Here is a 22,029-nt window from a genome sequence, read left to right as displayed (position 1 = left end):
AGGTCAACATTTTCTACCCAATCCAATATTATATTTTCTCCCAAGGCAAGAAAAATAAATGGCCACACAACCTATTAGCCTGGATACATTCTTACATTTTACAAGGCTAATAGCTTGTTCAAGGTGGGTGACTGAAGTGGCATGTGTGAGCATCAATCGAGTTAGATATATTTCAGGCGATTTGCAAGGCTGACCCACACTAAAAACCGCACTGCGTACATGGCTTACATCATGTAATATTGAATTGGATCGAACTCAAATCTATTTGTATAGAATTCTGTCGATAAAACGACACCTTACATCGCTTCAATTCTAGGCAATCAGATCTACCTCGGAATAACCCGAGTCATTTTTGACTGGGCTTCAGCTTTTGCGTGCAGCTCATATTAGCAATTTTGAAAGAAAATACTGTAACTCTGTCAAATCTACTCCGAATTACATAAAATAAAATCCAGAAAAAAGGTAAAATTCCGCGCAATTGGATTACGTAAAACGGTGCACTATATATTACATGATTGGCATGTCATTGCCCAAGTTATACCTGCAATTCTGAAAGAAAATACTGCAACTCTGTCATATCTACTCCAAATTACATCAAATGAAATGGAAAAATAATATACAACTGCAAGCAATATAATTACATACATTGTAGTAGTATGCATTACATAATTGGTCCTCAAAAAGAGAAAAGCATCTATAAATGTATTCACAAGAAATGCTGCAACTTACTGGATACCACTTATACAAAATTACAAATGACTGCTGCCATATGCACTAGTCCATTCAACTATATATAATGTGACAACCATACAATGGACAAAAACAAGGCAATAGAATTGATGAACATAGAAGAACTGCTGTTAACTGGGAATCCACCCCATCACCCAACAGTTCACATGGTCAGTAAAACCTTGTACTGTCAACTACAAAAATGATGTGAAAACTACAAATAGCACAGCTTTGCCCCTCCCCTAAACCCATTTGTTAATCCTGCTCTCTCAAAAATGAGAACAGAAGCACAACTCACCCCCTCGAAATAGTTGATATCAGCTTGAAATCCATCCTTCCGCTATCCACAAAGTGCATGTGCACACTTGCCCCATCATCCCTTGAGTCCCATGTAATCTTCACAGGAACTTGGCAGATAGCCACATGGGATAATGACAATGAGTGTGCCAATGCCCCTGCTCTACCTGCACTGTTCCTCATGCCACTGGATGTCAGCTATGACGAGCAGGTGATGGACATAGGTCCTTGGTACAATGTGGGTTGAGAGTATCAAAAATCTACCAGAGGATGCGTGAGCATCAATGGTAGTCAGCGGTACTCAAGAATGTGTAGGGGTAACTGGGAACTTACTTGCGAAAAGTTCAGACCCTTGTCATTTGCTATCGTTGTGCAGTGTCATCCGCTGTCGTTGTGCATTGTCATTGTCATCATGCATCGTCTGCTGGGGCTGATCCACATCAACTGCCAAAGACCTTCAACTGCAAGGGGGGAGATGACAAGAGGAACTCACCACCTCAGAACACCAAAGGTAATGAGAGATAACAGTGTCTGGTTCAAACAAATGTAAACCAATCCACCGCACGCATGGTGGATTTGTTTGTTCAAGTTGAAAGATGTCTGGATGGGCAACAATGCCAAATTATGATGTACGCCAAGGATCGTCTGAACCCCAGTGCAGGTTCAGACGATCCTTGGCACACGTCATAATTTGGCGTTATTTGCTCAATGCCTACTACCTATTTTACTAACTTTATATGTTTTTACAGAAACATGTAGGACTTAATGACACAAACGTGTTAATGTCCGAATTGCTTCCATTTGTTTCTTGTGTCGTAAGTACATATCTTACTTATGTGTTGATTGTACGTATATTTCATCCATCTCTTGTGTTTTCTCTTACTAACTTTGTATGTCCTTACAAAATAGAATTTCATGACATGAACGAATGGCACAACACCAATGTACCTTTGCATCCACTGCTGTTGATGCTTATGCCCACTGCCATCTCTACTTTTTGTCACAGCCATCCTCTTGTAAGTATACCTTCTCCCTCTTCTTATTTTACTAAGCTCATATATCAGGAATAGAACTTCACACTGCATTATTTGCTCAGACATATATCTATGTTACTAATCTTATACATCTTTACAGGAATACATAGGACTTAATGATGCGAAGATGTTATTGTCCAAATTCCTTTCTGACATTGTATGTACATCCCTCCTTTTCTTGTGTCTTTTCTGAATCCCCTTCCCCATCAATGCCCTCCAGCCAAGTCAAGGTGAGTGTGATCCATCAAAACAATTAACGATAGTGACTTACCTCTGACCACCAAGATCCGCCACCATCATCACACAACCAACTGTGATTTATCTACACCAAGCCAACAGTGTTCAATACGAGGTATGACGATGGACATGACATATGCTTCAGAGGTCTATGACATGAGTAAGTCATTGAAAATGCATTGAGAGGTTTCATGAACACTTACCATGATTTGTACCATCAGCTGAATGTCAACAACCGTAGGATGTGATGTATGCTCAGGAGGCATAGGCAGGTAAGTCACCAGTGTTGGATTGAGACATTTTGTGAGCACTTACTGTGATGTTGTATAAGTGGTATCCAGTAAGTTGCAGCATTTCTTGTGAATACATTTATAGATGCTTTTTTCTTTTTGAGGACCAATTATGTAATGCATACTACTACAATGTATGTGATTATAATGCTTGCAGTTGTATATTATTTATCCATTTTATTTGACGTAATTTGGAGTAGATATGACAGAGTTGCAGTATTTTCTTTCAGAATTGCAGGTATAACTTGGGCAATGACATGCCAATTATGTAATATATAGTGCAGCATTTTAAGTAATACAATTGCGCGGAATTTTACCTTTTTTCTGGATTTTATTTTATGTAATTCGGAGTAGATTTGACAGAGTTACAGTATTTTCTTTCAAAATTGCTAATATGAGCTGCACGCAAAAGCCGAAGGGTTAGCCAAATGATGCCAAATTATGACGTGCGCCAAGGATCGTCTGAACCCCAGCGCAGGTTCAGACGATCATTGGCGCACGTCATCGCTTAGTCATCATTTTTAGCGAAAATGAAGATTTATATGTAGCTCTGCCAAATCTGGTCCAAATGACATGGGTTTTTTTGCAGTATGCACTCCTTCATTGTAGGATTGTTCTGAAATGTAGATAAATGTAGGTAAATACAAATAAATAGTCTGAAATGACATGTGTACTCTCAGATTGGTTTCTGTATACTGAACTTGAATCCAGATGATATCACATGGTTAAAAACAAATGCAAACAGACCTACTGTGCAGGAGGTAAAGTTGTTTGCACATGTTGAATGATTAGTAATCTATCTTGAAGATTTCTACCTAGCTCTGCCACTTCTGGTCCAAATGACATGGTTTTTTTTGCAGTCTGCACTCCTTGATTGTAGGATCATTCTGAAATGAGGCTAAATGTAGGTAAATACAAATAAATAGTCTAAAATGACATATGTACTCTCAGGAAATGTTGTTTTCTGTATACCGAACTTCAACCCACATGTTATCACATGGTCAAAAACAAATGCAAACAAATTTACCATGCAGGAGGTAAAGTTGTTTGCACATGCTGAATGATTACTAATCTATCTTGAAGATTTCTACCTAGCTCTGCCACTTCTGGTCCAAATGACATGGTTTTTCTTGCAGTATGCACTCTTTGATTGTAGGATCATCATTAGATAATGTGTTCAGGGTTTAAAGTAGATACCCAAATATGGTAAGCTAATAAAAATAGTCATAACATGGCAGAGAAATCAGAGAAAATTGAGGATGGTGCTGATTGATAGTGATGATGTCAATTTTAAATAGACTTCCAAATAAGAAATATTGCTCATTGATGGTGATGATACTGAGGTACTCTGCTTGAAGCCCAGAGTGACACTCAAATAGAAAGATATACTAGTTTGTAAAAAATATAGCTACAAATCCAGAAAAAAAGCAAAAAGAAAGCAGAAATGGGTTACTACCACTCTTGCAAAATAGGACTCGTTCCTGCCATGCTTGCAATGGCCTCTTACACAAGTATTAACTGTAACCCCTTGGAAGCAGGGTTTCTGGGAACCATATTGACTATATGTCTCTTAATTTTCACAGTTTCTTGAAGTTTTATTAGCCATTAAATGCTTTATTCCTGGCAATGTGGTCAAATCAGATCATGGAACAGTAATAGTTATGTATATGTACAATACTATGACAATAGATACCTTCTCCTATCAATCCTGGGCAATATTTGCAACTGCAAATGTCCAAGGAGGGGAATCAATTCAAATTCACTTTTTTGGGGAGACTATAGAATTTTATATCTCAGAGACTTTATGGGGCTTATGACAATAGCAGGGAGATTGAGTGTTTAAAATATTTCTGCTTCAAATTGTGAATTGCTTCCAGTAGGTTGCAGTCATTCAGAATTTCCCATTTTGTCAAATCCCATTTTTGGAAGTTGTCACAGTGAATGCTCTGCCTTATCCTGAGTTTTCATTCATTCATCCCCACACTTGGTATGTACAATCTAAACCTCCTTAGCTATGTCTCATACACCAGAGCTTAGTTCTGAAAATGTTTTGTTCTTGTGTTACAGCACCAACTTTGTCCAAAAAATGACCAGACATTCTTTTTTCCCAGTTAGTGTACAAGCCCCAGAATATATACAATATAGATATACAGTTGAGTGCAAAAAGAATGAAGGTTGGTTCATTTTTCTGGTTCTTTCTAAGAATCTATTGTACCTCAAATGTATTTGTGTATTCTTTTACATTATGTAGTTGTGTTACACTTCCCTTGGTATGGACTAATTTCAGTGAAAGCTGGAGCCTTGAGAAGGTTTTTATTCTGGAGGCCATTTTTGGCATCTGAAAAAAAAAATATGCGCTAACTGGGGAGGTAGCCAGAACATACCTCTGGTCAACTTGAATGAGCCTATCAAAGAATCAGTCAAAAATACTGAGCGGTTAGGTCTGTAGACGCTTTGGAAAATGGCTTGTTTTGTCTAAAACAGGCCAAAAATGACCAAAATAGCACAAAATGACCATTTTCTGGAGGCTTTACAAGCATAACTGCTCAGTATTTTTAACTAATTCTTTGATAGGCTCATTCAGGTTGACCAGAGGTATGTTCTGGCTACCTCCCCAGTTAGCACATATTTTTTTTTTCAGATGCCAAAAATGGCCTCCAGAATAAAAACCTTCTCAAGGCTCCAGCTTTCACTGAAATTAGTCCATACCAAGGGAAGTGTAACACAACTACATAATGTAAAAGAATACACAAATACATTTGAGGTACAATAGATTCTTAGAAAGAACCAGAAAAATGAACCAACCTTCATTCTTTTTGCACTCAACTGTACATACTGACATTTAGTCCCGTAGTATTCATGGAGTTTGCAAGACTAAAAGTCAGTTGGTAGTGGGTGACTGAAGTGTCATGAGAGAGGTCACATCATGTCACAAGAATCTGAAAGAATTGAACCAGATTCTTGTCAGAGAATCTGGTTGCTGAACAGGCTCTTACCTACACTGTGAAGGCAACTTCAGTTGCTATCAAGTTGCTATTCAACAAATATTAGGTTGAAACCTACCCTCCAGCAATATGATGTAATTTTCATTTTCTTATAAAATAAACTATGGGGTGACCTAGAGCTCGCCGAGACGATTCTAAAGCACTCTAAATCATATCTCTATGATAAGTACAATTATTTCACTCAATTTAAGGTACTGAATGTTAAATTTGATAAATTGCGCCCATCAGCGGATTCCATGTTCCATGAGAAATCACTTTCCTCCAGCCCTTCCAAAGCCCTTCTACCCTGACTTCCATCCCTTTCCTCTTGCCTCTATCTCTCTTGACCCCCTCTTTGCTGTGGCCAACCCTTCTAGGCAACACACTCAACACCAGGCCATACACTCAACACCAGGCCACACACTCAACACTATGTGACGCGCTTGACACTACACCACGTGCTTGACACCACGTGACGCACTTGACACTATGCAACACACTTGATATTATGCATTACTCAACATGCTCGACATTACATGACGTGATTGACACTATGCCACGCAGGTCTTGGCTCCCACCAGGTTCTTGCCTCCAAGCGCTTGAACATGATGTTGTTGTAATCCTGGTCAGCTTACCTACTGTGCCGTAACCTACAGGATCAGAGTCCAACACCATATATAGAACCGTGTGACTGAACAATTAACTGTTCAGTTATCTGCCTTTTGGTGTAACGGTTATGTGTCAGTTCTCTGGCCCTCTTACAGTTGTAATGGGAAACAATGTGCCACAACACACATCGGGCAGTGGGGATTAGCTGAAACATAGGAGAAGGGTTGTGAGGTGGGGTTCTACAAGGTATGTCTGCATGATACAATGCCTTCACTGATATCATGTATTTTCAATGGTCTTGACTGTCTGTGCACACAACAGTGTTTTCATTGCCACCCAGGCTACCATCACCTGCTCTCTCTCCACACCCATCATTACCCCACTTTTCTGTGTTTGTCCCTTCAACAGTCACCATTCAAGTTCATTGTGACGTTGCCTGAAGTTCAACACCATTGTGCTGACTCTGCCATACCTCACCCAACACCTGATGTGACATTTGGGACTCCTGTGCTCTCCTCTGGAAGACCTCATCAATCTTGGGAAATGGAAGGTCAGGTTTAGTTTTAAAACTTCTTTTTTTGCCCCCCTAGTATACTACATCTCATGTAAATATTATTACCTGCAATATTATGGGCATTACATGAATTTAAGGCCAAAATGAAGGAACAAAAACATACAGTCAATGTGATATAGCAGAGGGTTAGGTCCCTGAGCTGAAAGACCCTTAAATTGGGTGCAGGGGGTAGGCCCTGATAGGCCAGCTCATGGAAATGCACCTTAAATTGAGCTGGTTAGCATCACGGGGCATTAAATCCACTAAATTGAACTTGATTTAAGCTAAATCCATCACACATAAGCACTTATGTCGACTTATGTGTGCTTTTCTGACTTATTTTCAGTCTCTTGCAGCAAACCACCTTCCAAATATCTCTCTGAAGAGCAAAAAAAGTGGTGAACATGTAGTGGCAGGTGCATTCAAGGTATTCTACAAGTTTTGTATTTTTCCCAAGAATTCAACAGTGCCCAGGCTCCAATCAAGGATGCACCGTGAGGTCCATTTTGGACAAGACTGCATGTTTGCCCAGGGAAAAGCCAGAACTGAGAAAAAAATTGTATTTTGACATGTAATAAATACAAATAGTGTACTACAAGCGAAATTTCGGGAGGGGACGAAGTGGCGGGGGAGGAGGAAAGGAAGAAGAAAGGACGCGACGCGCCAGGTCACGTGGTCACGTGCACCTTCCCAAAGCGGTAGGGATCCGGGAGATCCCATTAAATCGTACAGTGTTCGAAGATTCCCAGGGCTTTCTTTGTTTTGACGTGATTGGGGCCGCGCCAACTATGGCAATCATACATAAGCACTCCTCTGATTGCACTCCTTCAGTCATGTCACTCTCATCGACGTCTACGTTGAAGCAGCAGCTTATCGCAAATCTTGGCTCGAGATCTCCTGTTTACTTTGAGGCTCTTAGCAGCTTTGTGATAGGAAAAACGTCGAGAGCAGAGTTCGAGGAAATGATTAAACAGGTCCTCAGCACACCCAGTCTCCGTTAGTCCGTTTTATTTATTCTCTCACAACGTCATTGATTTATGACTGAATTCCAGTACAAATTCATAACGCACTTATCATTTCTCTATTTGATGCCACCGCTACTCTCAAGCGACCACCAACACCACCAGCCCCTGCCGCTCCCAAGCCACCGCCACGGAAACGAAGACGAACACTTCTGCCATATCAAGGTCCTCATACACACGAAGATGCTAGAAGCCTCAGATCTATGCGCTTGAAACGTTGGACACTAGCAATGGGCAAACGCGAACGTGAACGACTACAGAGCCTTCAAAATCTCGCGCCTCCCACTGATTTCCCTCAACCCCGCAAGGAACTTGATGAGATCGCTTGTGAGAGAGGTGTAGAACTTCTCCCAGAACGCGGAGGTGTGTGGCCTATTATCATTTGTGTAATCATGATTTTCACGAGGTTTTAGTCCCGGCGGGCGGTCGTCCCCCAATTCAACTACATGCAACGACGCATGCCCCGACAATCCAACACATCACGGATAGAATCAATCTCATCTGTGCACAGAACAATCTTTGTGCACCTTCACGGACCGTGCCTTCTCTGATGAACCTTGCTTGTGAGGCAAAACTAAAGCAATTGATCACCCACGCCCTTACCCTCACATCGACATCACACGCCATCAACTCTATCTCGCCATCAACTCCAAGACAGTTATCATCATCTACTGCAACAATACACCACCATGCTCCTCAAAAACCACCTGTGCTCGTGCCGTCCTCTTTCAAGACATTGTTTTCCTTGTCACCCGCTGACCTTCCCAACAAATCTGCAGCTGCAATGCGACTTGCAATTTTACCTTCTGCCTCGGTATGTACCAATCAACACATGACGATTTCACGATGAACTGAGAAATGACTGTCAGGATGACGGAGGTGAAGATGTTGTGGTCCTTAAGGACCGAGAGGTTCGTGATCAAAGATGGCAAATTATGGCACTTTTAGGAGAGCGCAGTACTGTTAGAGAAGGTTTGAAAGGAATTCGATGACCAACTTCACTGGATCATCGGAATTTTGCCAAGAAAGGTTTAGTGCTTATTACTCCATGATAAATTAATGTCCTATGGGCGCAACCTTACTCTTGCCTGAGCTCGCGTACATAATCTCAGCTATAGTCAAGTCTGGGGCCGTATAATCGTTTTCCGCATCAGCCGGATCGTCGTGAAAGACGTCTCCCGGGCTACGAGAAAAGGTCGACGTTGGTAATTGAAGGAGATCATCCGGTGTTTGTGTAAGATATACCCGATGAAGAGCATCTTCTGCGGCCTAAAAAATGGTTCAGAGAGGAGCCAAAGCGGGAGCGTGAAGTGACTAACGCGGAACTCAGCCATTTTCAATGAACTACCAAAACCTTCTCCAAGCTGGTCTGCACCAGAGAAAATACCCACGACAAAAACTGGTGAATTAGAAAAACGGCCGGTTTCCTTGAGCAGTCTTGCACACAAATTAACAACCAGGTCGGGGATAGATTGCTGAGAAGCATACCGTGATTTTGGTTTCTCTCGATCAAATTTTTTCACCATCTCCAGAAGAGCTTTTTTAGGGTCGAGAAATTTGAGCATTCCGCGGAGGTCTATTTGGCGACTGAGGAAATAAGAATGCACGAATTTTCGGGCAGAAAACAAAGAACGCTGCTGGTAAACGAGGGCGGTGAGTGCTCTTGGTACCGAGGCGAGCGCATCCGTATGTAGAACGCTGGGTCGGGTTGAGGTTCTCGGCTGGGCAACGCTCATCAGGGTTGAGATATCTCGGCCAAGAGAAAATACGAACTGTACGATGCCACCGCACCAGAGGAGTGGCGCCCATTTCTTGTGCAATACTAGCGCAGGTGGCAGGACCCACGTGAGCTGTTAGAGCTGCTTTCTGTACTCTGGTAGGGAGGTATGGGTACTTGGCATTGAGATACTCGGTTGCAAAGAGACCAAGCAAAGAGTTCCCAAGAATGACGAGTTGGGCGTTGGTACTAGGTGGTGTTTCCCGTGGATAATGTTGGGAATAGAGAGCGGTGAAGGAGGGGTGTGTGCAAGCCTGTTGTATTAGGTCTGTGGAGGTGAGAATCGAAGCGAGTCCTATTCTGTGGGCGAACGCGGAGAGTGCAGGTGGGGGTGGCGGTTGCAATGAAGCCCATATCTCTGGATTAAAAGTTGATTGAGGGACGTCGGACTTGACTATGAGAGCCTGCTTTGGGGGAAATTTGGTAAGGTTTGTAGCGGAGAGGGACGCGAGCTTGGCTGCAGTGGTGACAAGACGCTTTTGAACATGGCTCATGAGTAGAAAAGAAACCAGCAAGTACACAGCAAAGTACTGTGAGTAAAAGGCGAGTAAACGGCGAGTAAAAGGCCAGTAAACGGCGAGTATTGCTTGAGTATTGCCAACTTGTTGCGTACGGCGTAGCACGCGCCCTTTGCTGTCCCAAATTTTGTCGTGCACTTCTCGGCTATACCCGAGTCACGTGTATTCCAAACTACCGTCGGACACACGCCTGCCAAGGCCCGCCTTGCCTTCCTCACGACAACCATGGCAGTCCTCTCACTTCCCCTCACTTTTACAAATTCCTTTTGGTCCCAGGACTACCGGGGAGGGCTACATGTTCTGTTTGATAAGCTTGAACAAGTCAGCTCCGTCTTGGCTTTTGACGCTTTTCTACCATACTTACCCTCTCACACAAGGGAGTTCACGAAAACGACGAAATCATCGCGTTTATAAGAGTAAACATCATCCTTGTACACCTCTCTGGACACTCATTCCTATTTTTAGGCTCGCGCGAACATCGAAGCATACCTTGCCAACAGTCTCATCAATCCAATTCTCACTGGCCGACCAGGTGTGTTTCCGCCTCTTATCTTTATACCACACCGCTCACACTTAGCATAGGCACCGGTTTCTCCGCTGATGATGGTGTTTCCTTACTCATGGCTTTCCGGGGGCTTCAGGCCGAGTCCATTGCCCAGGGCCAGGCTCACAGGAGCATATCCAAAGAACTTACTACTCTAGTGGCAGACCCCTTCAATGAATGGGCCCAAGATTACAAGGTTTAAATGATTATATATATATATGAGTGGTTCTGATTTCCAATTCTTAGGAACGCCTCAGGGCAAACAGGGTTTCCATCATGGACAACTGGCTTCGTTTGTATGAGCAGTCTCAAGGAGACGTCGCAAAACTCAAACATCAGTACCTTGCAAAGACACGCCGTGCTGATGAAGCAGAAGACGAGTGCGCCCGTCGTCATTTCCAATGGCACCGCAACTTACCCTCCCCGTAGTGCAAAGTTTGCGCCCCACAGTAATGGAATTTCTGACAAATACACTTCTTCGCCGAGAATACGTCCCGCAGACGGACATCGTACTCCTCCTCAACGCACGGCAAGCGTTTCGGAGCGCATAGCTCAGCGACTCAAGGAAATCCAAAAGAAGAGCACCGATGCTCTAACTGTTGCAACTTCTACTGAAGATCCTAACGCTTCTTCAGATTCGCTTGACGAAACGCCGCTCCCGAAGGTAGACAAAGGAAAAGCGAAGGCCGTAGACACTATCCCGGAAATCTCATCCCCTCCCCAGATGTCACCCCTACTTCCGCCCAGGGTTGAAATCCCGTCCTCTCCGACTCCACCCATGCCTCCGCCACCTATCCTTTTAGCAGGTCTTTCTCTTCCGGTTGCCGCAATTTCCCAGTTGCTTACACGAGCAGCGGCTGAGCTCCCTCTCAGACCCGTGCGCTTCCCCCTACTCGGAGAGTACCAAGATGCCTTCACGGGAGAAGAATTTGTGGCGTGGTTAAACGAGAATGTTCAAGGCTTTGGTGGCAGCCTCGACCGCTCCGAAGAAGCGGCAAGAGATTTGACGGAACGGGAGGGTCTTTTACGAAGGCTTGGCGAATTTGGGAACCACTTCGAGCATTCTGATGATGCATTTTATCAATTTCGACCAAAGGTACTTGACAACCTCTCGGACAAATAAATTCTCATTGACAACAATCCTCAATTAGGCATTTGACCTGCAAGCCAGCGGCACAGAAACTGCCTTGAAAGCATCGCAACCAGACAACTTACTCAAACGGACTGGAACCTTCGTCAGCCTCGTAAGTAAGGCGTTGAATAACAGCTCAAATACTGAGCCAGCCTACCTACGGGCGAGGAACGAGGCCGATGAAGCTGACAGGACGTACAGAGTTGCTGTACGAAGGCTTGACAGACAACGGCTTGGGCTTGAGGAAAGGATTGAGGAAGTTCTAAAGCTGTTACAAAGATGGGAAACAGAGAGGTTAAGAGCCGTGAAAACAGGTAAAGTTTTCGGCTTGCAGCGACAAGTGCTTTTCTGATTCCTTCCCCTCGTTTCACAGTCCTTCTTCAATATCAAGGAACTCTAGCGAACTTCCCTAAATCAATTGAACCCTCGATAGAGCGATCTGCGACTCTCATCGCCGCGTATCAGCCAGAGTCGGACTTGACAGCTTTAATTGAGCGTTACCGCACGGGACCATTTAGACCAGCACCTCAAGTTTATGAATCCGTCGCACATGATGAGTCGGACGTTGTTTTCGGTATTGACCTCCGAAAATGGGCAGAGGGTGGCTGGTATGCCCTCACGACTGGAGAAGAAAAGAAAGACACAATTCCACCGGTCCTTGGGGCACTTTTGAATGGGCTGAATAATGCTTACGCGCGCCTCCCGAACGATGACGAGAAACGCAAATCTTGGATATATGAGGTTCCCCTACCCGTATTGCACCACCTTCGAGAGAGTCTAAACGCTTTGACTCCTGGTGAACCCTTCCCTGACGACCTTTTAGAGCGTTTTGATGCGCCGGTTATCGCTGGCACCATTAAACTGTGGACCTTGGAACTTGATCCCCCTTTGGCCTTATATGAGGGTTGGGAAGAATTTCGTAGGCTCTACCCAACAGTGGGTGCGACAGCAAAGGAACATGACGAGGAGTCGGAAGAGTTAAGATTACAGAATTTGGGTGCTGCTTTGCAAAGGTTGCCAAGAGTTCATCTGTATGTTCTCGATGCTATCATAAAACACATCAAGATGTGCGATCTCTTTGCCTCTATAAGCTCCACACCGACTAACAATACTTTGAAGCTTGATTAAGGACACCTTCACGGAGGAATCCGACGATGTTTATATCGCAAAGCTTGCTCTTTCCATTGGTCGCTGTGAGTGTTAAACTCCATTTTTGGAAAAACACCTAACGCTCTCCGTATCAACAGGCTTTATCAGACCTAAAACCGAGTCCGAGATCTCAATTCAAGATCGTCATCCCACCCGTAAGTTTAATAGCTCGCTCTCTCCAAACACTTATTAACCTCTACATTTACTCAGTTTTGTTTATTGATCTTGTCAAGAACTATGACGTACTCCTCCCACCAACCATTGCACGCAAGAAACGGGAATCGGAGCGAAAAGTTCCAATCAGGAAGCGCACTGCGCCTGTTGATATGCGTCTGAGTAGAAGCAGAATTTCCGTGGGTGCCGATGCAAAACAACTTCTTGCTGCGCAACAAGTTGCTCAGAATCCATCCCTTGTTAAATCTGCTAAATCCCCAGAACTACCGCCTTTACCACCTCCGGTATTGGCTGCTGCCGTCTCCGTGTCGCCTGCACAACTTCCAACGGTCACTCAGCTACCGCCACCGCCACCCCCTCCGTCGATCGTGGAAAAGCTAAAGACCCCACCACCTCCACCCATCTTGCCACCGCCACCTCCGCCTGTAGCCAACATCGATCAAGGTCTACCACCTCGGCCTTCGTTTAAAGAACCCCCACCGGAAGATGATCATCTCCCTCCGCGGCCCAGTTTCAAGGAACCTCCTCCAGAAGTCGACGAGCTGGCTCCCCCAGTGACACAGCCTGCTGACCTCCCCACCAAGGAACTTGAGGTCCCTATTGCACTTACACCGCCTCTCCCTCCTCCGACCCCTTCGATCATCGCCGCAACACCTCAGAAGCGATTCAGTGGAAGCAATAGCCCTAAGGTCACATCTCGAAGTCCTTCACCACCGGATGGTGATGTCGTTCTGGGCACCGGGAAATCAACCATCTCTCGCTCAGGTTCAGCGCAATCAACAACATCGGCTGGTCTTCGGGGTCCCAGACTTGCACGAGGACCAAGACCTCCGTCGAGTGGAAATGTGCAAAGTTTGGTCCAGAACTTGAATCGGACAAGCGTTTCTGGGAGTCAGCCAAGTAACGCTAATCCATCCACAAATCAGAGGATCAACAGATTATCTGGCAGCCCCGTCCGACGACCTTCGAGCGTGGTTGGGAGATCGGCGGCATTTTCAAGGCGAACAATGGCTAGTGATGCTGAAGACGATGTGGTTGATCGAAAGTGAAGGAGGGCATCACCGCGATGTGATATATGCTTTATTTATGTGCAAGCTATGAACAGTTTTCTATATGACCCGAGCTTTGGTAGTTGCTTGGTAGTTTCCTGTGTATGTTTTGGGGCGTTGACAATGCACTTGTTAGTCAGCATGTTGGTTAAAAAAATAAAATACCGTATAAGAGGACATTGCCTTTTCCTCCAGTCCTATGGCAATGACTTGGTTTGTAACTTGCCACAATGCTGAGGGCTGGAACGCTGTATCACGGATTCGAGTGTTCGACTCAACACCCTGTTTCGAAGAAGGCATCGTCCTGGCCGCACTACTTGGAAGCCTACTCGTCTTGAGTCTTGTTAGAGTCCTCACTACCTGTTCGCAACCACAACTGAACACCAGGAACAGCCGGTGGCTTTTATGGGCAAAACTTGTGCGCTATCTTTTCGAGTTCATTCGGCAAAATATTTACGTTTGAAAGGCATCGCTTGGAATATCAACTATGGGTAGTGTGGGCAATCTCACTATTGCCATCTATCTCCGTGAAGATGTTGCTATATTTCAAACATACATTCTCGAGCCTGCGGCTCTTGCCATGGCTGTCGCTCTTACATATTTCAACCATACCAGAATGCGGACCTCTTCATCGATACTATTACTATTCTGGCCACTTTATCTCGCCGGACTTTCAATTTGGGTCCGCACCATGGTTTTGACGAATCAGAGCGACATACAACTTCTTCTGTCGTTGAAATGCATAACGGCTAGCTTCGGATTCATCTCTTTCGTCATAGAATGTTTGGGGCCAGGGCGCGACAGTGACCCCAAAAACTTCCATGAAAACCCGATTCTTACGGCTAATATTTTTAGCATTTGGGTTGGCATTTCGTTTCATATACCAGAACTCTTCACTGATAAGACGTAAAAGTTCTTTTCATGGATGACGCCTCTTATGCAAAAGGGAACAGCTCAATTCATCACGGAAGACGACCTTCCACCCTTGAAATCTGCCGATGAATCCATCAATTTGGGAAATGAGCTAAACAAGTCATTGAAGAATCAGTTAAGTTCTTTTCTAAACAATTTTTTCTTGGACTCACAATCCATTAGCACCCTTTGGAAAGCGCTCTTCGTCGCTTACGGAGGACCCTATGCTGTCGCAGCCGGCCTCAAAATTATCCAAGACGTACTCGCATTTCTTCAACCCCAACTTCTCCGGTTGTTGTTGATGTACATATCTCGCTACCAAATGGCTCGATTTTTGCCGATCAACGATGACCAAAAGCCAAGTATTTTGGAAGGATTCTCCATAGCGGGCATTATGTTTATAGCGTCTATTGTCCAAACTATCACTCTCAATCAGGTGAATACTGCCGGTTCTGCTCGAGTTTATGGGAATTAACCCCCCTCCCTTCCCCAGTATTTTCAACGAGCTTACGAGACTGGGTAAGTGCATGTTTGATAATACCAAACACATTTCTTAGCTCCCGCATAGAATGCGGGTACGGGCAGGTCTCGTGACGGCAATATACTCCAAGGCTCTTGTGCTTTCTAACGACGAGCGAACACGCTCGTCTGGCGACATTGTAAACCTCATGTCCGTTGATGCTACTAGGTTGCAAGATCTTTGTACCTACGGTCTCATCTCGATCTCCGGCCCAATACAGGTAAAGGTAGCGTTCTACAGAATCGCCTGTTTATTAACCCAATAGGCAAGATCACTCTGGCGTTCATTTCCCTTTACAACTTGCTCGGATGGTCAGCTTTTGTTGGTGTCGGTATTATGATAATTTCGATCCCAATTAATACTTGTGCGTAACTCTTCCTGGCTTCACCGTGTTGTTTTTATCCCTTATACCATATCTAGCTATCGCGCGGATATTGAAAGGGTTACAGGAGCAGCAGATGAAAAATCGGGATAAGCGGACTCGCCTGATGAGTGAGCTCCTCGCCAACATTAAAAGGCAGGTCTTCAATCAGCACTTCCACCAGTATTGCTAATCGGAGATGTCAGCATAAAACTATATTCCTGGGAGTATACCTTTATCAGGAAGATCCTTCAGACCCGAAATAGCCAAGAATTGAAAATGTTAAAGAAGATTGGTATTGTGACAGTTAGCCGCGTCCCTTTTGCGGACTTGTTTTGATGCTGAATCATCTTGGAATCAAGGCATGTAACTCGGCACTGTGGAGTGGGATTCCTCTTCTGGTAGCATTTTGCTCATTCGCCACTGCTGCGATCACGTCATCCCAGCCTCTCACTTCGGATGTAATATTCCCTGCGATCTCACTCTTTATGCTTTTACAGTTTCCCCTTGCTATGGTCTGTTTGATTTTTCTGTCTAAGTATACTTAACCGAACATACCCTTCATTACAGTTCAGTCAAGTCACATCTAATATCATAGAAGCAATAGTTTCCGTTCAGCGCTTATCATCTTTTCTGACTGCGGAGGAACTGCAACCGCACGCTCGAAAGTTGGAACAATCGGTAGAGTTGCAATTTGATGATGTGGTGAGCATTGTTTTTTCTTGTCGTTTTTATAAGCAATTTAAAGTGTCGTTTGTAGGTGCTGACAATCAAGGATGCTGATTTCTCATGGTCCAGTCAAGCGATTGAGCCAACTTTGGAAGCGATTAACCTTTTGGTGAAAAAAGGTGAACTAGTCGCAATACTAGGACGCGTCGGGGCTGGAAAGGTAGGTGACGACACCCTTCTTGCATCACACACTTACGTGAAGATGTAGACGAGCCTATTATCTGCAATTATTGGTGACATGACTCGTAGAGAGGGGCAAGTCATAGTTCGCGGTAGTGTTGCCTATGCTTCTCAGAATCCATGGTACGCATCTCTGATCAATCTCGAATTGTTCAACCCAAAACATCCCCCTAGGATCATGTCAGCAACTGTTCGAGAAAACATTCTTTTCTCCCACGAGTATGAGGAGACGTTTTACAACATGGTTATCGATGGTACGGACTTCTATACATCTATTATAGATCTGGACTCACGTTATTTTACATAGCATGTGCCCTTAGCCAAGATATTGCGCTGTTTGCTCGAGGCGATTTGACGGAGGTTGGCGAAAAGGGTATATATCTTATCAGTTATTCCTTTTGTGATGCACTCATCAATCAAGTGAACAGGTATAACTGTACGTGCAGCTTCAACGAATAATATACCCTCCACTATCGTTTTTTGTAGCTTAGCGGCGGCCAGCGAGCTCGCATCGCGCTTGCACGTGCAGTGTACGCGAGGGCTGACCTGTAAGTTTTTTTTTGTCTCATGGTCATAGAAACTTATCATGTTCAGGACCCTCCTTGATGACTGCCTGTCAGCTGTGGACAGCCACGTAGCCCGCCATGTGTTTGGTAAACCTTTTAATTATGCTTCATTGAATATTGATTAATCGAGTTGTTGACAAGATAATGTCATTGGACCGAATGGACTTCTTTCTCGCAAAGCTCGCATTTTGGTTACAAATGGAATTGCATTTCTGAAGCAATTCGATAACATAATTTTCATTCGTCGAGGGATCATCCTTGAATCTGGGACGTATGAGGCACTTGTGGCTGATCCAGACCGGGAAGTCTCCAAACTGGTGTATGCTGTCAGTATTTTTATACAACTGCACGACTCACAACTTATTTAGGAAAGGCCATGGTACCCTCAGTAGCTCTTCTGGGTACTCCACTCCATTTACCGCTGACCCCGCGACTCCAAGCGACGACGTCCAGGACAAATCTTTTTCGGATTCAAGCATTATTTCCGAAAAGTTGCATCGTAGGACGAGTTTTACTAAGGCAAAAATAGCGCAAGATGGCCGGTTTCAAGTCCACTCGGTCGGCTTGTCAAAAGAGCATCAGGAACGAGGTCAGGTGAAAATGCATGTGTACAAGCAATATATCCTGTCAGCTTCTTTAGTTGGGTTCACTTTCTTCTTGATGGCAACAGTTGCTCAGCAAGCAATGTCTGTCTTTGCCACGCTTACCTTGCGTTACTGGGGAGAACACAACCAAATGAATGGCAATAATTCAGGCATGTTCAAATACTTACTCGCCTATGGTCTCTTTTCGCTTTCCTCGAGCATTTTGGGAGCCATTTCGGCCATTTTGCTATGGGTTCATTGCACCCTCAGGAGCGCACGACATCTCCATGACTCTGTATGTTCCTCACATAGTTTATCTTTTGATACTGACATAATCCAGATGTTGGATTCGCTTTTGCGTGCGCCACTAAGTTTCTTTGAGTTAACGCCAACAGGAAGGTGCGCTTTTCTTTATCGATCCCCCGGTCAACATTGAGCCCCTGGCGCAGAATTCTCAACTTGTTTTCGCGAGATATATATGTCGTCGACCAAATTCTTGCCCGAGTTATTTCAGGCTTATCGCGTACTCTCGCAGTCTGTTTATCGATCGCCGTCGTCATTGGATGCAGCTTTCCACTGTTCTTGATTGCAGTCGTCCCTTTGGGTTGGTTTTACACGACAGTTATAAAGTTTGCTTTCTCTTTCTACCTCGGCTGCCTTTCGTTGACTGTCTCTTAATAGGTACTATCTTGCGACTTCACGAGAGCTAAAACGGCTTGATGCTGTCAGTCGATCTCCGATCTTTGAGTGGTTCTCTGAATCACTTTCAGGCCTATCTACCATACGAGCATTCAACCAACAGTTGATTTTTTTGGCTACAAACCACCATCGGATTGATCGCAATCAAATTTGTTACTTGCCAAGCATCTCAGTGAACCGGTGGCTTGCAATAAGGCTAGAGTTTGTTGGCGCAATGATTATTCTGGTTACTGCTTTACTTGCAGTGTCAGCTCTCATCACGACGGGTGTAGATGCTGGTCTAGTTGGCCTTGTTTTGTCATATGCATTGAATACAACTTCCTCACTGGTGGGTTCTCCTTTTTTTGATATATACATCTGCTGATGTTCAACATAGAATTGGGTTGTTCGTTCAGCCAGCGAGGTCGAGCAAAACATTGTAAGCGTTGAGCGTATCCTTCATCAGACGGAAGTCGAACCAGAAGCTCCATGGGAGATACCCGCGATGAAGCCTGCTGAAGAATGGCCAACCAAGGGCAAAGTTATATTTGAGTGTGTTTTTCCGTTATAACCGTCGCGTCCCTGTTTGACCTTTTTGTAGAAATTATTCCACACGTTATCGTCCTGAATTGGATTTGGTCCTTAAGGACGTTTCTGTGGCTATCGTATGTCAACCTAAGGACACTCGGGCGGTCTCATTGGTCTCAATTTTGCTTTCATTAGGGCGCAGGTGAAAAAATTGGTGTCTGTGGAAGGACCGGCGCTGGAAAATCATCGGTTGGGCTTCTTTTCGTCTTTCTACTTGCCATTTTCCTCAAGAAATTGGTTCTAGCTTCTTCTCGCCCTCTTCCGGATTATTGAGCCTACAGAAGGTGCAATCTACATAGATTCTATTGATATCACAAAGATTGGTCTTCATGACTGTGAGTTGTTCTCCCTGTCATCGATTGTATCAGTGCTGAATTCCATGCATCTAGTGCGCTCAGCTATTTCAATTGTGCCACAATCACCAGATCTCTTTGAGGGAACTATACGTGATAACATTGACCCACTTGGAGTATATTCTGACGCAGATATATGGGTTGCACTTGAGCAGGTACATTGTATTTTTTTTTGCTAGGTTAATGTCCTTCTAATGTGTCTTTTCTAGGTTCATTTAAAGGAATATATTGAGGGGCTCTCCGCAAGCCTAGACAGTCCCGTTAGAGAAGGAGGCTCATCATTGTCGTCTGGCCAGCGCCAGCTTTTATGCTTCTCAAGAGCATTGCTACGCAAAGTAGGTGCTGTCTGCCAAACCATATTCAATTTATCGAGCTTCCTCCTATTCTTAGTCAAAAATCCTTGTTCTTGACGAAGGTATGTTTATTGCGCTTTCCCAACCAAGTTTGAAGATATTCACTAATGACTTCTTAGCCACATCTGCTGTCGACCTTGATACCGACCAAGCAATTCAAGAAATCATCCATGGCCCAGCCTTCACTGATGTAACAATCTTGACAATCGCGTAACTACCTCTCCATTCACCCTAAGTGTTATTTGTTACTTATTTTCGCATGTTTCAGTCATAGACTTAATACCATTATGGATTCAAATCGTGTTCTTGTTATGGACTCGGGAAGGGTATGTGGATTATACATTTCAGTTACTTTGCACATCATCATGACTGGCGGGTCATTTCTTCAGATATCTGAACTTGATTCGCCAGCAAATCTTCTTGCTAATCCGCAATCCACCTTCTATGCTCTTTCCAAAGAAGCTGGCTTAGCTGGGAGTGCGTAAGTAGGTGCAACATAACATAGAGGTCAAGTACGATAGACTGTCAGGAAGATTATATATCATTATTTCACATCCTCCGTCGCTTTGAGATTTGAAAAATGAGAGGAAGCGGATGATATGCACCAACTTCGAGCGAGGAGGTGAGGAGCGAAGCTCCGAGCTGACGAGCAAGGCGTTCTAGAGACTTTGGACGATTATGGCCGCGACGTAGACCAACGTTTCGTCTGTTAAAGAGACTCATCAGGCGGCGGGGTGGTCTTTTACCACCAAGAAGAACATTACGTAACTATCCCAGAATCACGGGATCACGTGTGTGCGCCCTCAGAGTTGCGGAATCCGCGATGGAACTCGACGCGTTTAGTTCACTCTCGAGGCCCTTTTGATTTCTAACCCCTCAATGGTAGAGTACTAGATTGTCTACCATTGCTTGTAGGTTGTTAGAGTGATAGGAAACTGAAATTTATCTTCATTCAATTTATTCTTTGGGTGACTCTGCTGCAGGCAGCTGAAAGGTGATTTAAAAGTCACGTATCACCGGTATCAAATGCATAGAATGAAGTGGAATAAAATTTCCGTCTCTCAAAAGGGAATGACTGATGGTGAAACCGGATTTTTATTATCAAAAATCGAATTTTTTACATCTACTCGAAGGAGCAGCTGCATACGGTGGTCCCGCAGGGACCGCCGGCAGCTGGTTCGAGAGTAGGTGTAAAAAAACGGGTTCAAACGGTCATTGCTTATTCAGCTTGGTAAGCCTCGATCGTCTCACGGTTGATTTTATTCAATTGGTCATTCAAAGCCTCTGGTTTTTTAAAGGATGCAAGGAAGCGGTCATCGGGTTTTCCAAGCCCAGTTTCCTCCCAAGCATCACGCAGAGTTTTCCATATGGGACCGAATTCTACAGAGTCCCACAGTGGATTGTGAATGAGTTTCAGGACATACAGCCGGCCCTTGTTCTCCCATTCAGGTATAGGAGTATGAGGGGTGAGTGCTTTTGGGCGCTCGTTGGCATATGACACACCTGAAAAGACTGACCGAAGCCATCTCCCCGGGTATCCTCGAGCTTGTAAACGAGATGAGAACATCTTGACTATCTTTTTGAAGTCCTCTTCTTGAGAAGATAGTCTGACATAGCGAATGAGTTCGCCTTTCACCCAAGACCTTTTGGATGCATCAGAGTGGCAAGATTTCCAGGGAATATAAAGATAGGCATTCAGGGCCTTCTGGAAGACGCGCATTACTATAGCAGGCTTGGTAGACTGGTATAGTACTCCAGGAGCAACCTCCAGGGAGACGCTGACATCCAGAAATGGCAGTTTGTACCGTGATTGGGTCCATTCCATCTTCATATTGGGGTGTAGTTCCCCGAAACGCTTTTGGAATTTTTGCACGTCCTCTAGGTTTCCTTCAATGATGGCAAAGGTGTCATCAATGAAGTGACCATAATAGAGTAGTATACGGCGAAATTCTTTTAGCGCTGGACCTTCATACCCGGCTAGGAAGAGGTTCGCGTCAAGGGGGCCCCGGGAATTTATAAATTACCCGGGGTCGGTTTTTTTTTTTAAGAGTTTGAGTACCTCCCCCCCCCATCTTCAAATATGTTATTCCAAGAAAAACATAGCAAA

The 22,029-nt window shown here is 44.4% G+C and overlaps 6 protein-coding genes across 6 annotated transcripts; 4 read left to right on the top strand and 2 right to left on the bottom strand.

Annotated features, from left to right (window-relative positions):
* Nucleotides 1-943: 943 nt before the first annotated feature.
* Nucleotides 944-1,209, bottom strand: LACBIDRAFT_305574 (uncharacterized protein; the record flags this gene model as incomplete). Its single annotated transcript, XM_001874635.1, has 2 exons — nucleotides 944-971; nucleotides 1,028-1,209. The coding sequence occupies 2 exons, from the start codon at nucleotides 1,207-1,209 to the stop codon at nucleotides 944-946; spliced, it is 210 nt and encodes a 69-aa protein (XP_001874670.1).
* Nucleotides 1,210-1,262: 53 nt separating this feature from the next.
* On the top strand, nucleotides 1,263-2,777 carry LACBIDRAFT_321910 (uncharacterized protein; the record flags this gene model as incomplete). The annotated part of the gene is made up of 10 exons (XM_001875214.1): nucleotides 1,263-1,300; nucleotides 1,342-1,537; nucleotides 1,776-1,845; nucleotides 1,936-2,042; nucleotides 2,161-2,217; nucleotides 2,400-2,457; nucleotides 2,539-2,569; nucleotides 2,629-2,637; nucleotides 2,673-2,721; nucleotides 2,745-2,777. 10 exons carry the CDS (start codon nucleotides 1,263-1,265, stop codon nucleotides 2,775-2,777), a joined length of 648 nt encoding a protein of 215 aa, XP_001875249.1.
* A 4,789-nt stretch (nucleotides 2,778-7,566) lies between these two features.
* On the top strand, nucleotides 7,567-8,747 carry LACBIDRAFT_305571 (uncharacterized protein; the record flags this gene model as incomplete). Its single annotated transcript, XM_001875213.1, has 4 exons — nucleotides 7,567-7,729; nucleotides 7,786-8,118; nucleotides 8,169-8,569; nucleotides 8,625-8,747. The coding sequence occupies 4 exons, from the start codon at nucleotides 7,567-7,569 to the stop codon at nucleotides 8,745-8,747; spliced, it is 1,020 nt and encodes a 339-aa protein (XP_001875248.1).
* Nucleotides 8,748-8,811: 64 nt separating this feature from the next.
* LACBIDRAFT_305570 (mitochondrial 54S ribosomal protein YmL3) lies at nucleotides 8,812-10,026 on the bottom strand (the record flags this gene model as incomplete). The annotated part of the gene is made up of 4 exons (XM_001874634.1): nucleotides 8,812-9,024; nucleotides 9,075-9,192; nucleotides 9,244-9,476; nucleotides 9,529-10,026. The coding sequence occupies 4 exons, from the start codon at nucleotides 10,024-10,026 to the stop codon at nucleotides 8,812-8,814; spliced, it is 1,062 nt and encodes a 353-aa protein (XP_001874669.1).
* Nucleotides 10,027-10,275: 249 nt separating this feature from the next.
* LACBIDRAFT_305569 (uncharacterized protein) lies at nucleotides 10,276-14,098 on the top strand (the record flags this gene model as incomplete). Its single annotated transcript, XM_001875212.1, has 11 exons — nucleotides 10,276-10,371; nucleotides 10,428-10,466; nucleotides 10,516-10,582; nucleotides 10,633-10,790; nucleotides 10,841-10,974; nucleotides 11,024-11,690; nucleotides 11,746-12,040; nucleotides 12,100-12,793; nucleotides 12,846-12,919; nucleotides 12,974-13,030; nucleotides 13,086-14,098. The coding sequence occupies 11 exons, from the start codon at nucleotides 10,276-10,278 to the stop codon at nucleotides 14,096-14,098; spliced, it is 3,294 nt and encodes a 1,097-aa protein (XP_001875247.1).
* A 199-nt stretch (nucleotides 14,099-14,297) lies between these two features.
* LACBIDRAFT_305568 (multidrug resistance-associated ABC transporter) lies at nucleotides 14,298-20,407 on the top strand (the record flags this gene model as incomplete). The annotated part of the gene is made up of 32 exons (XM_001875211.1): nucleotides 14,298-14,516; nucleotides 14,565-14,960; nucleotides 15,012-15,446; nucleotides 15,504-15,529; nucleotides 15,579-15,750; nucleotides 15,801-15,894; nucleotides 15,951-16,047; nucleotides 16,098-16,197; nucleotides 16,254-16,406; nucleotides 16,462-16,596; nucleotides 16,652-16,780; nucleotides 16,829-16,923; nucleotides 16,975-17,054; nucleotides 17,108-17,173; nucleotides 17,229-17,236; nucleotides 17,287-17,348; nucleotides 17,395-17,453; nucleotides 17,508-17,685; nucleotides 17,735-18,245; nucleotides 18,291-18,349; nucleotides 18,400-18,579; nucleotides 18,632-18,977; nucleotides 19,026-19,180; nucleotides 19,230-19,293; nucleotides 19,352-19,405; nucleotides 19,461-19,551; nucleotides 19,606-19,724; nucleotides 19,779-19,904; nucleotides 19,960-19,984; nucleotides 20,042-20,132; nucleotides 20,191-20,248; nucleotides 20,312-20,407. The coding sequence occupies 32 exons, from the start codon at nucleotides 14,298-14,300 to the stop codon at nucleotides 20,405-20,407; spliced, it is 4,479 nt and encodes a 1,492-aa protein (XP_001875246.1).
* Nucleotides 20,408-22,029: the final 1,622 nt, after the last annotated feature.

Source organism: Laccaria bicolor, genomic scaffold (genome assembly GCF_000143565.1).
Source record: "Laccaria bicolor S238N-H82 LACBIscaffold_2 genomic scaffold, whole genome shotgun sequence".
In the NCBI taxonomy this organism is placed as follows: domain Eukaryota; kingdom Fungi; phylum Basidiomycota; class Agaricomycetes; order Agaricales; family Hydnangiaceae; genus Laccaria; species Laccaria bicolor.
This window is presented reverse-complemented; position numbering and strand designations above follow the sequence as displayed.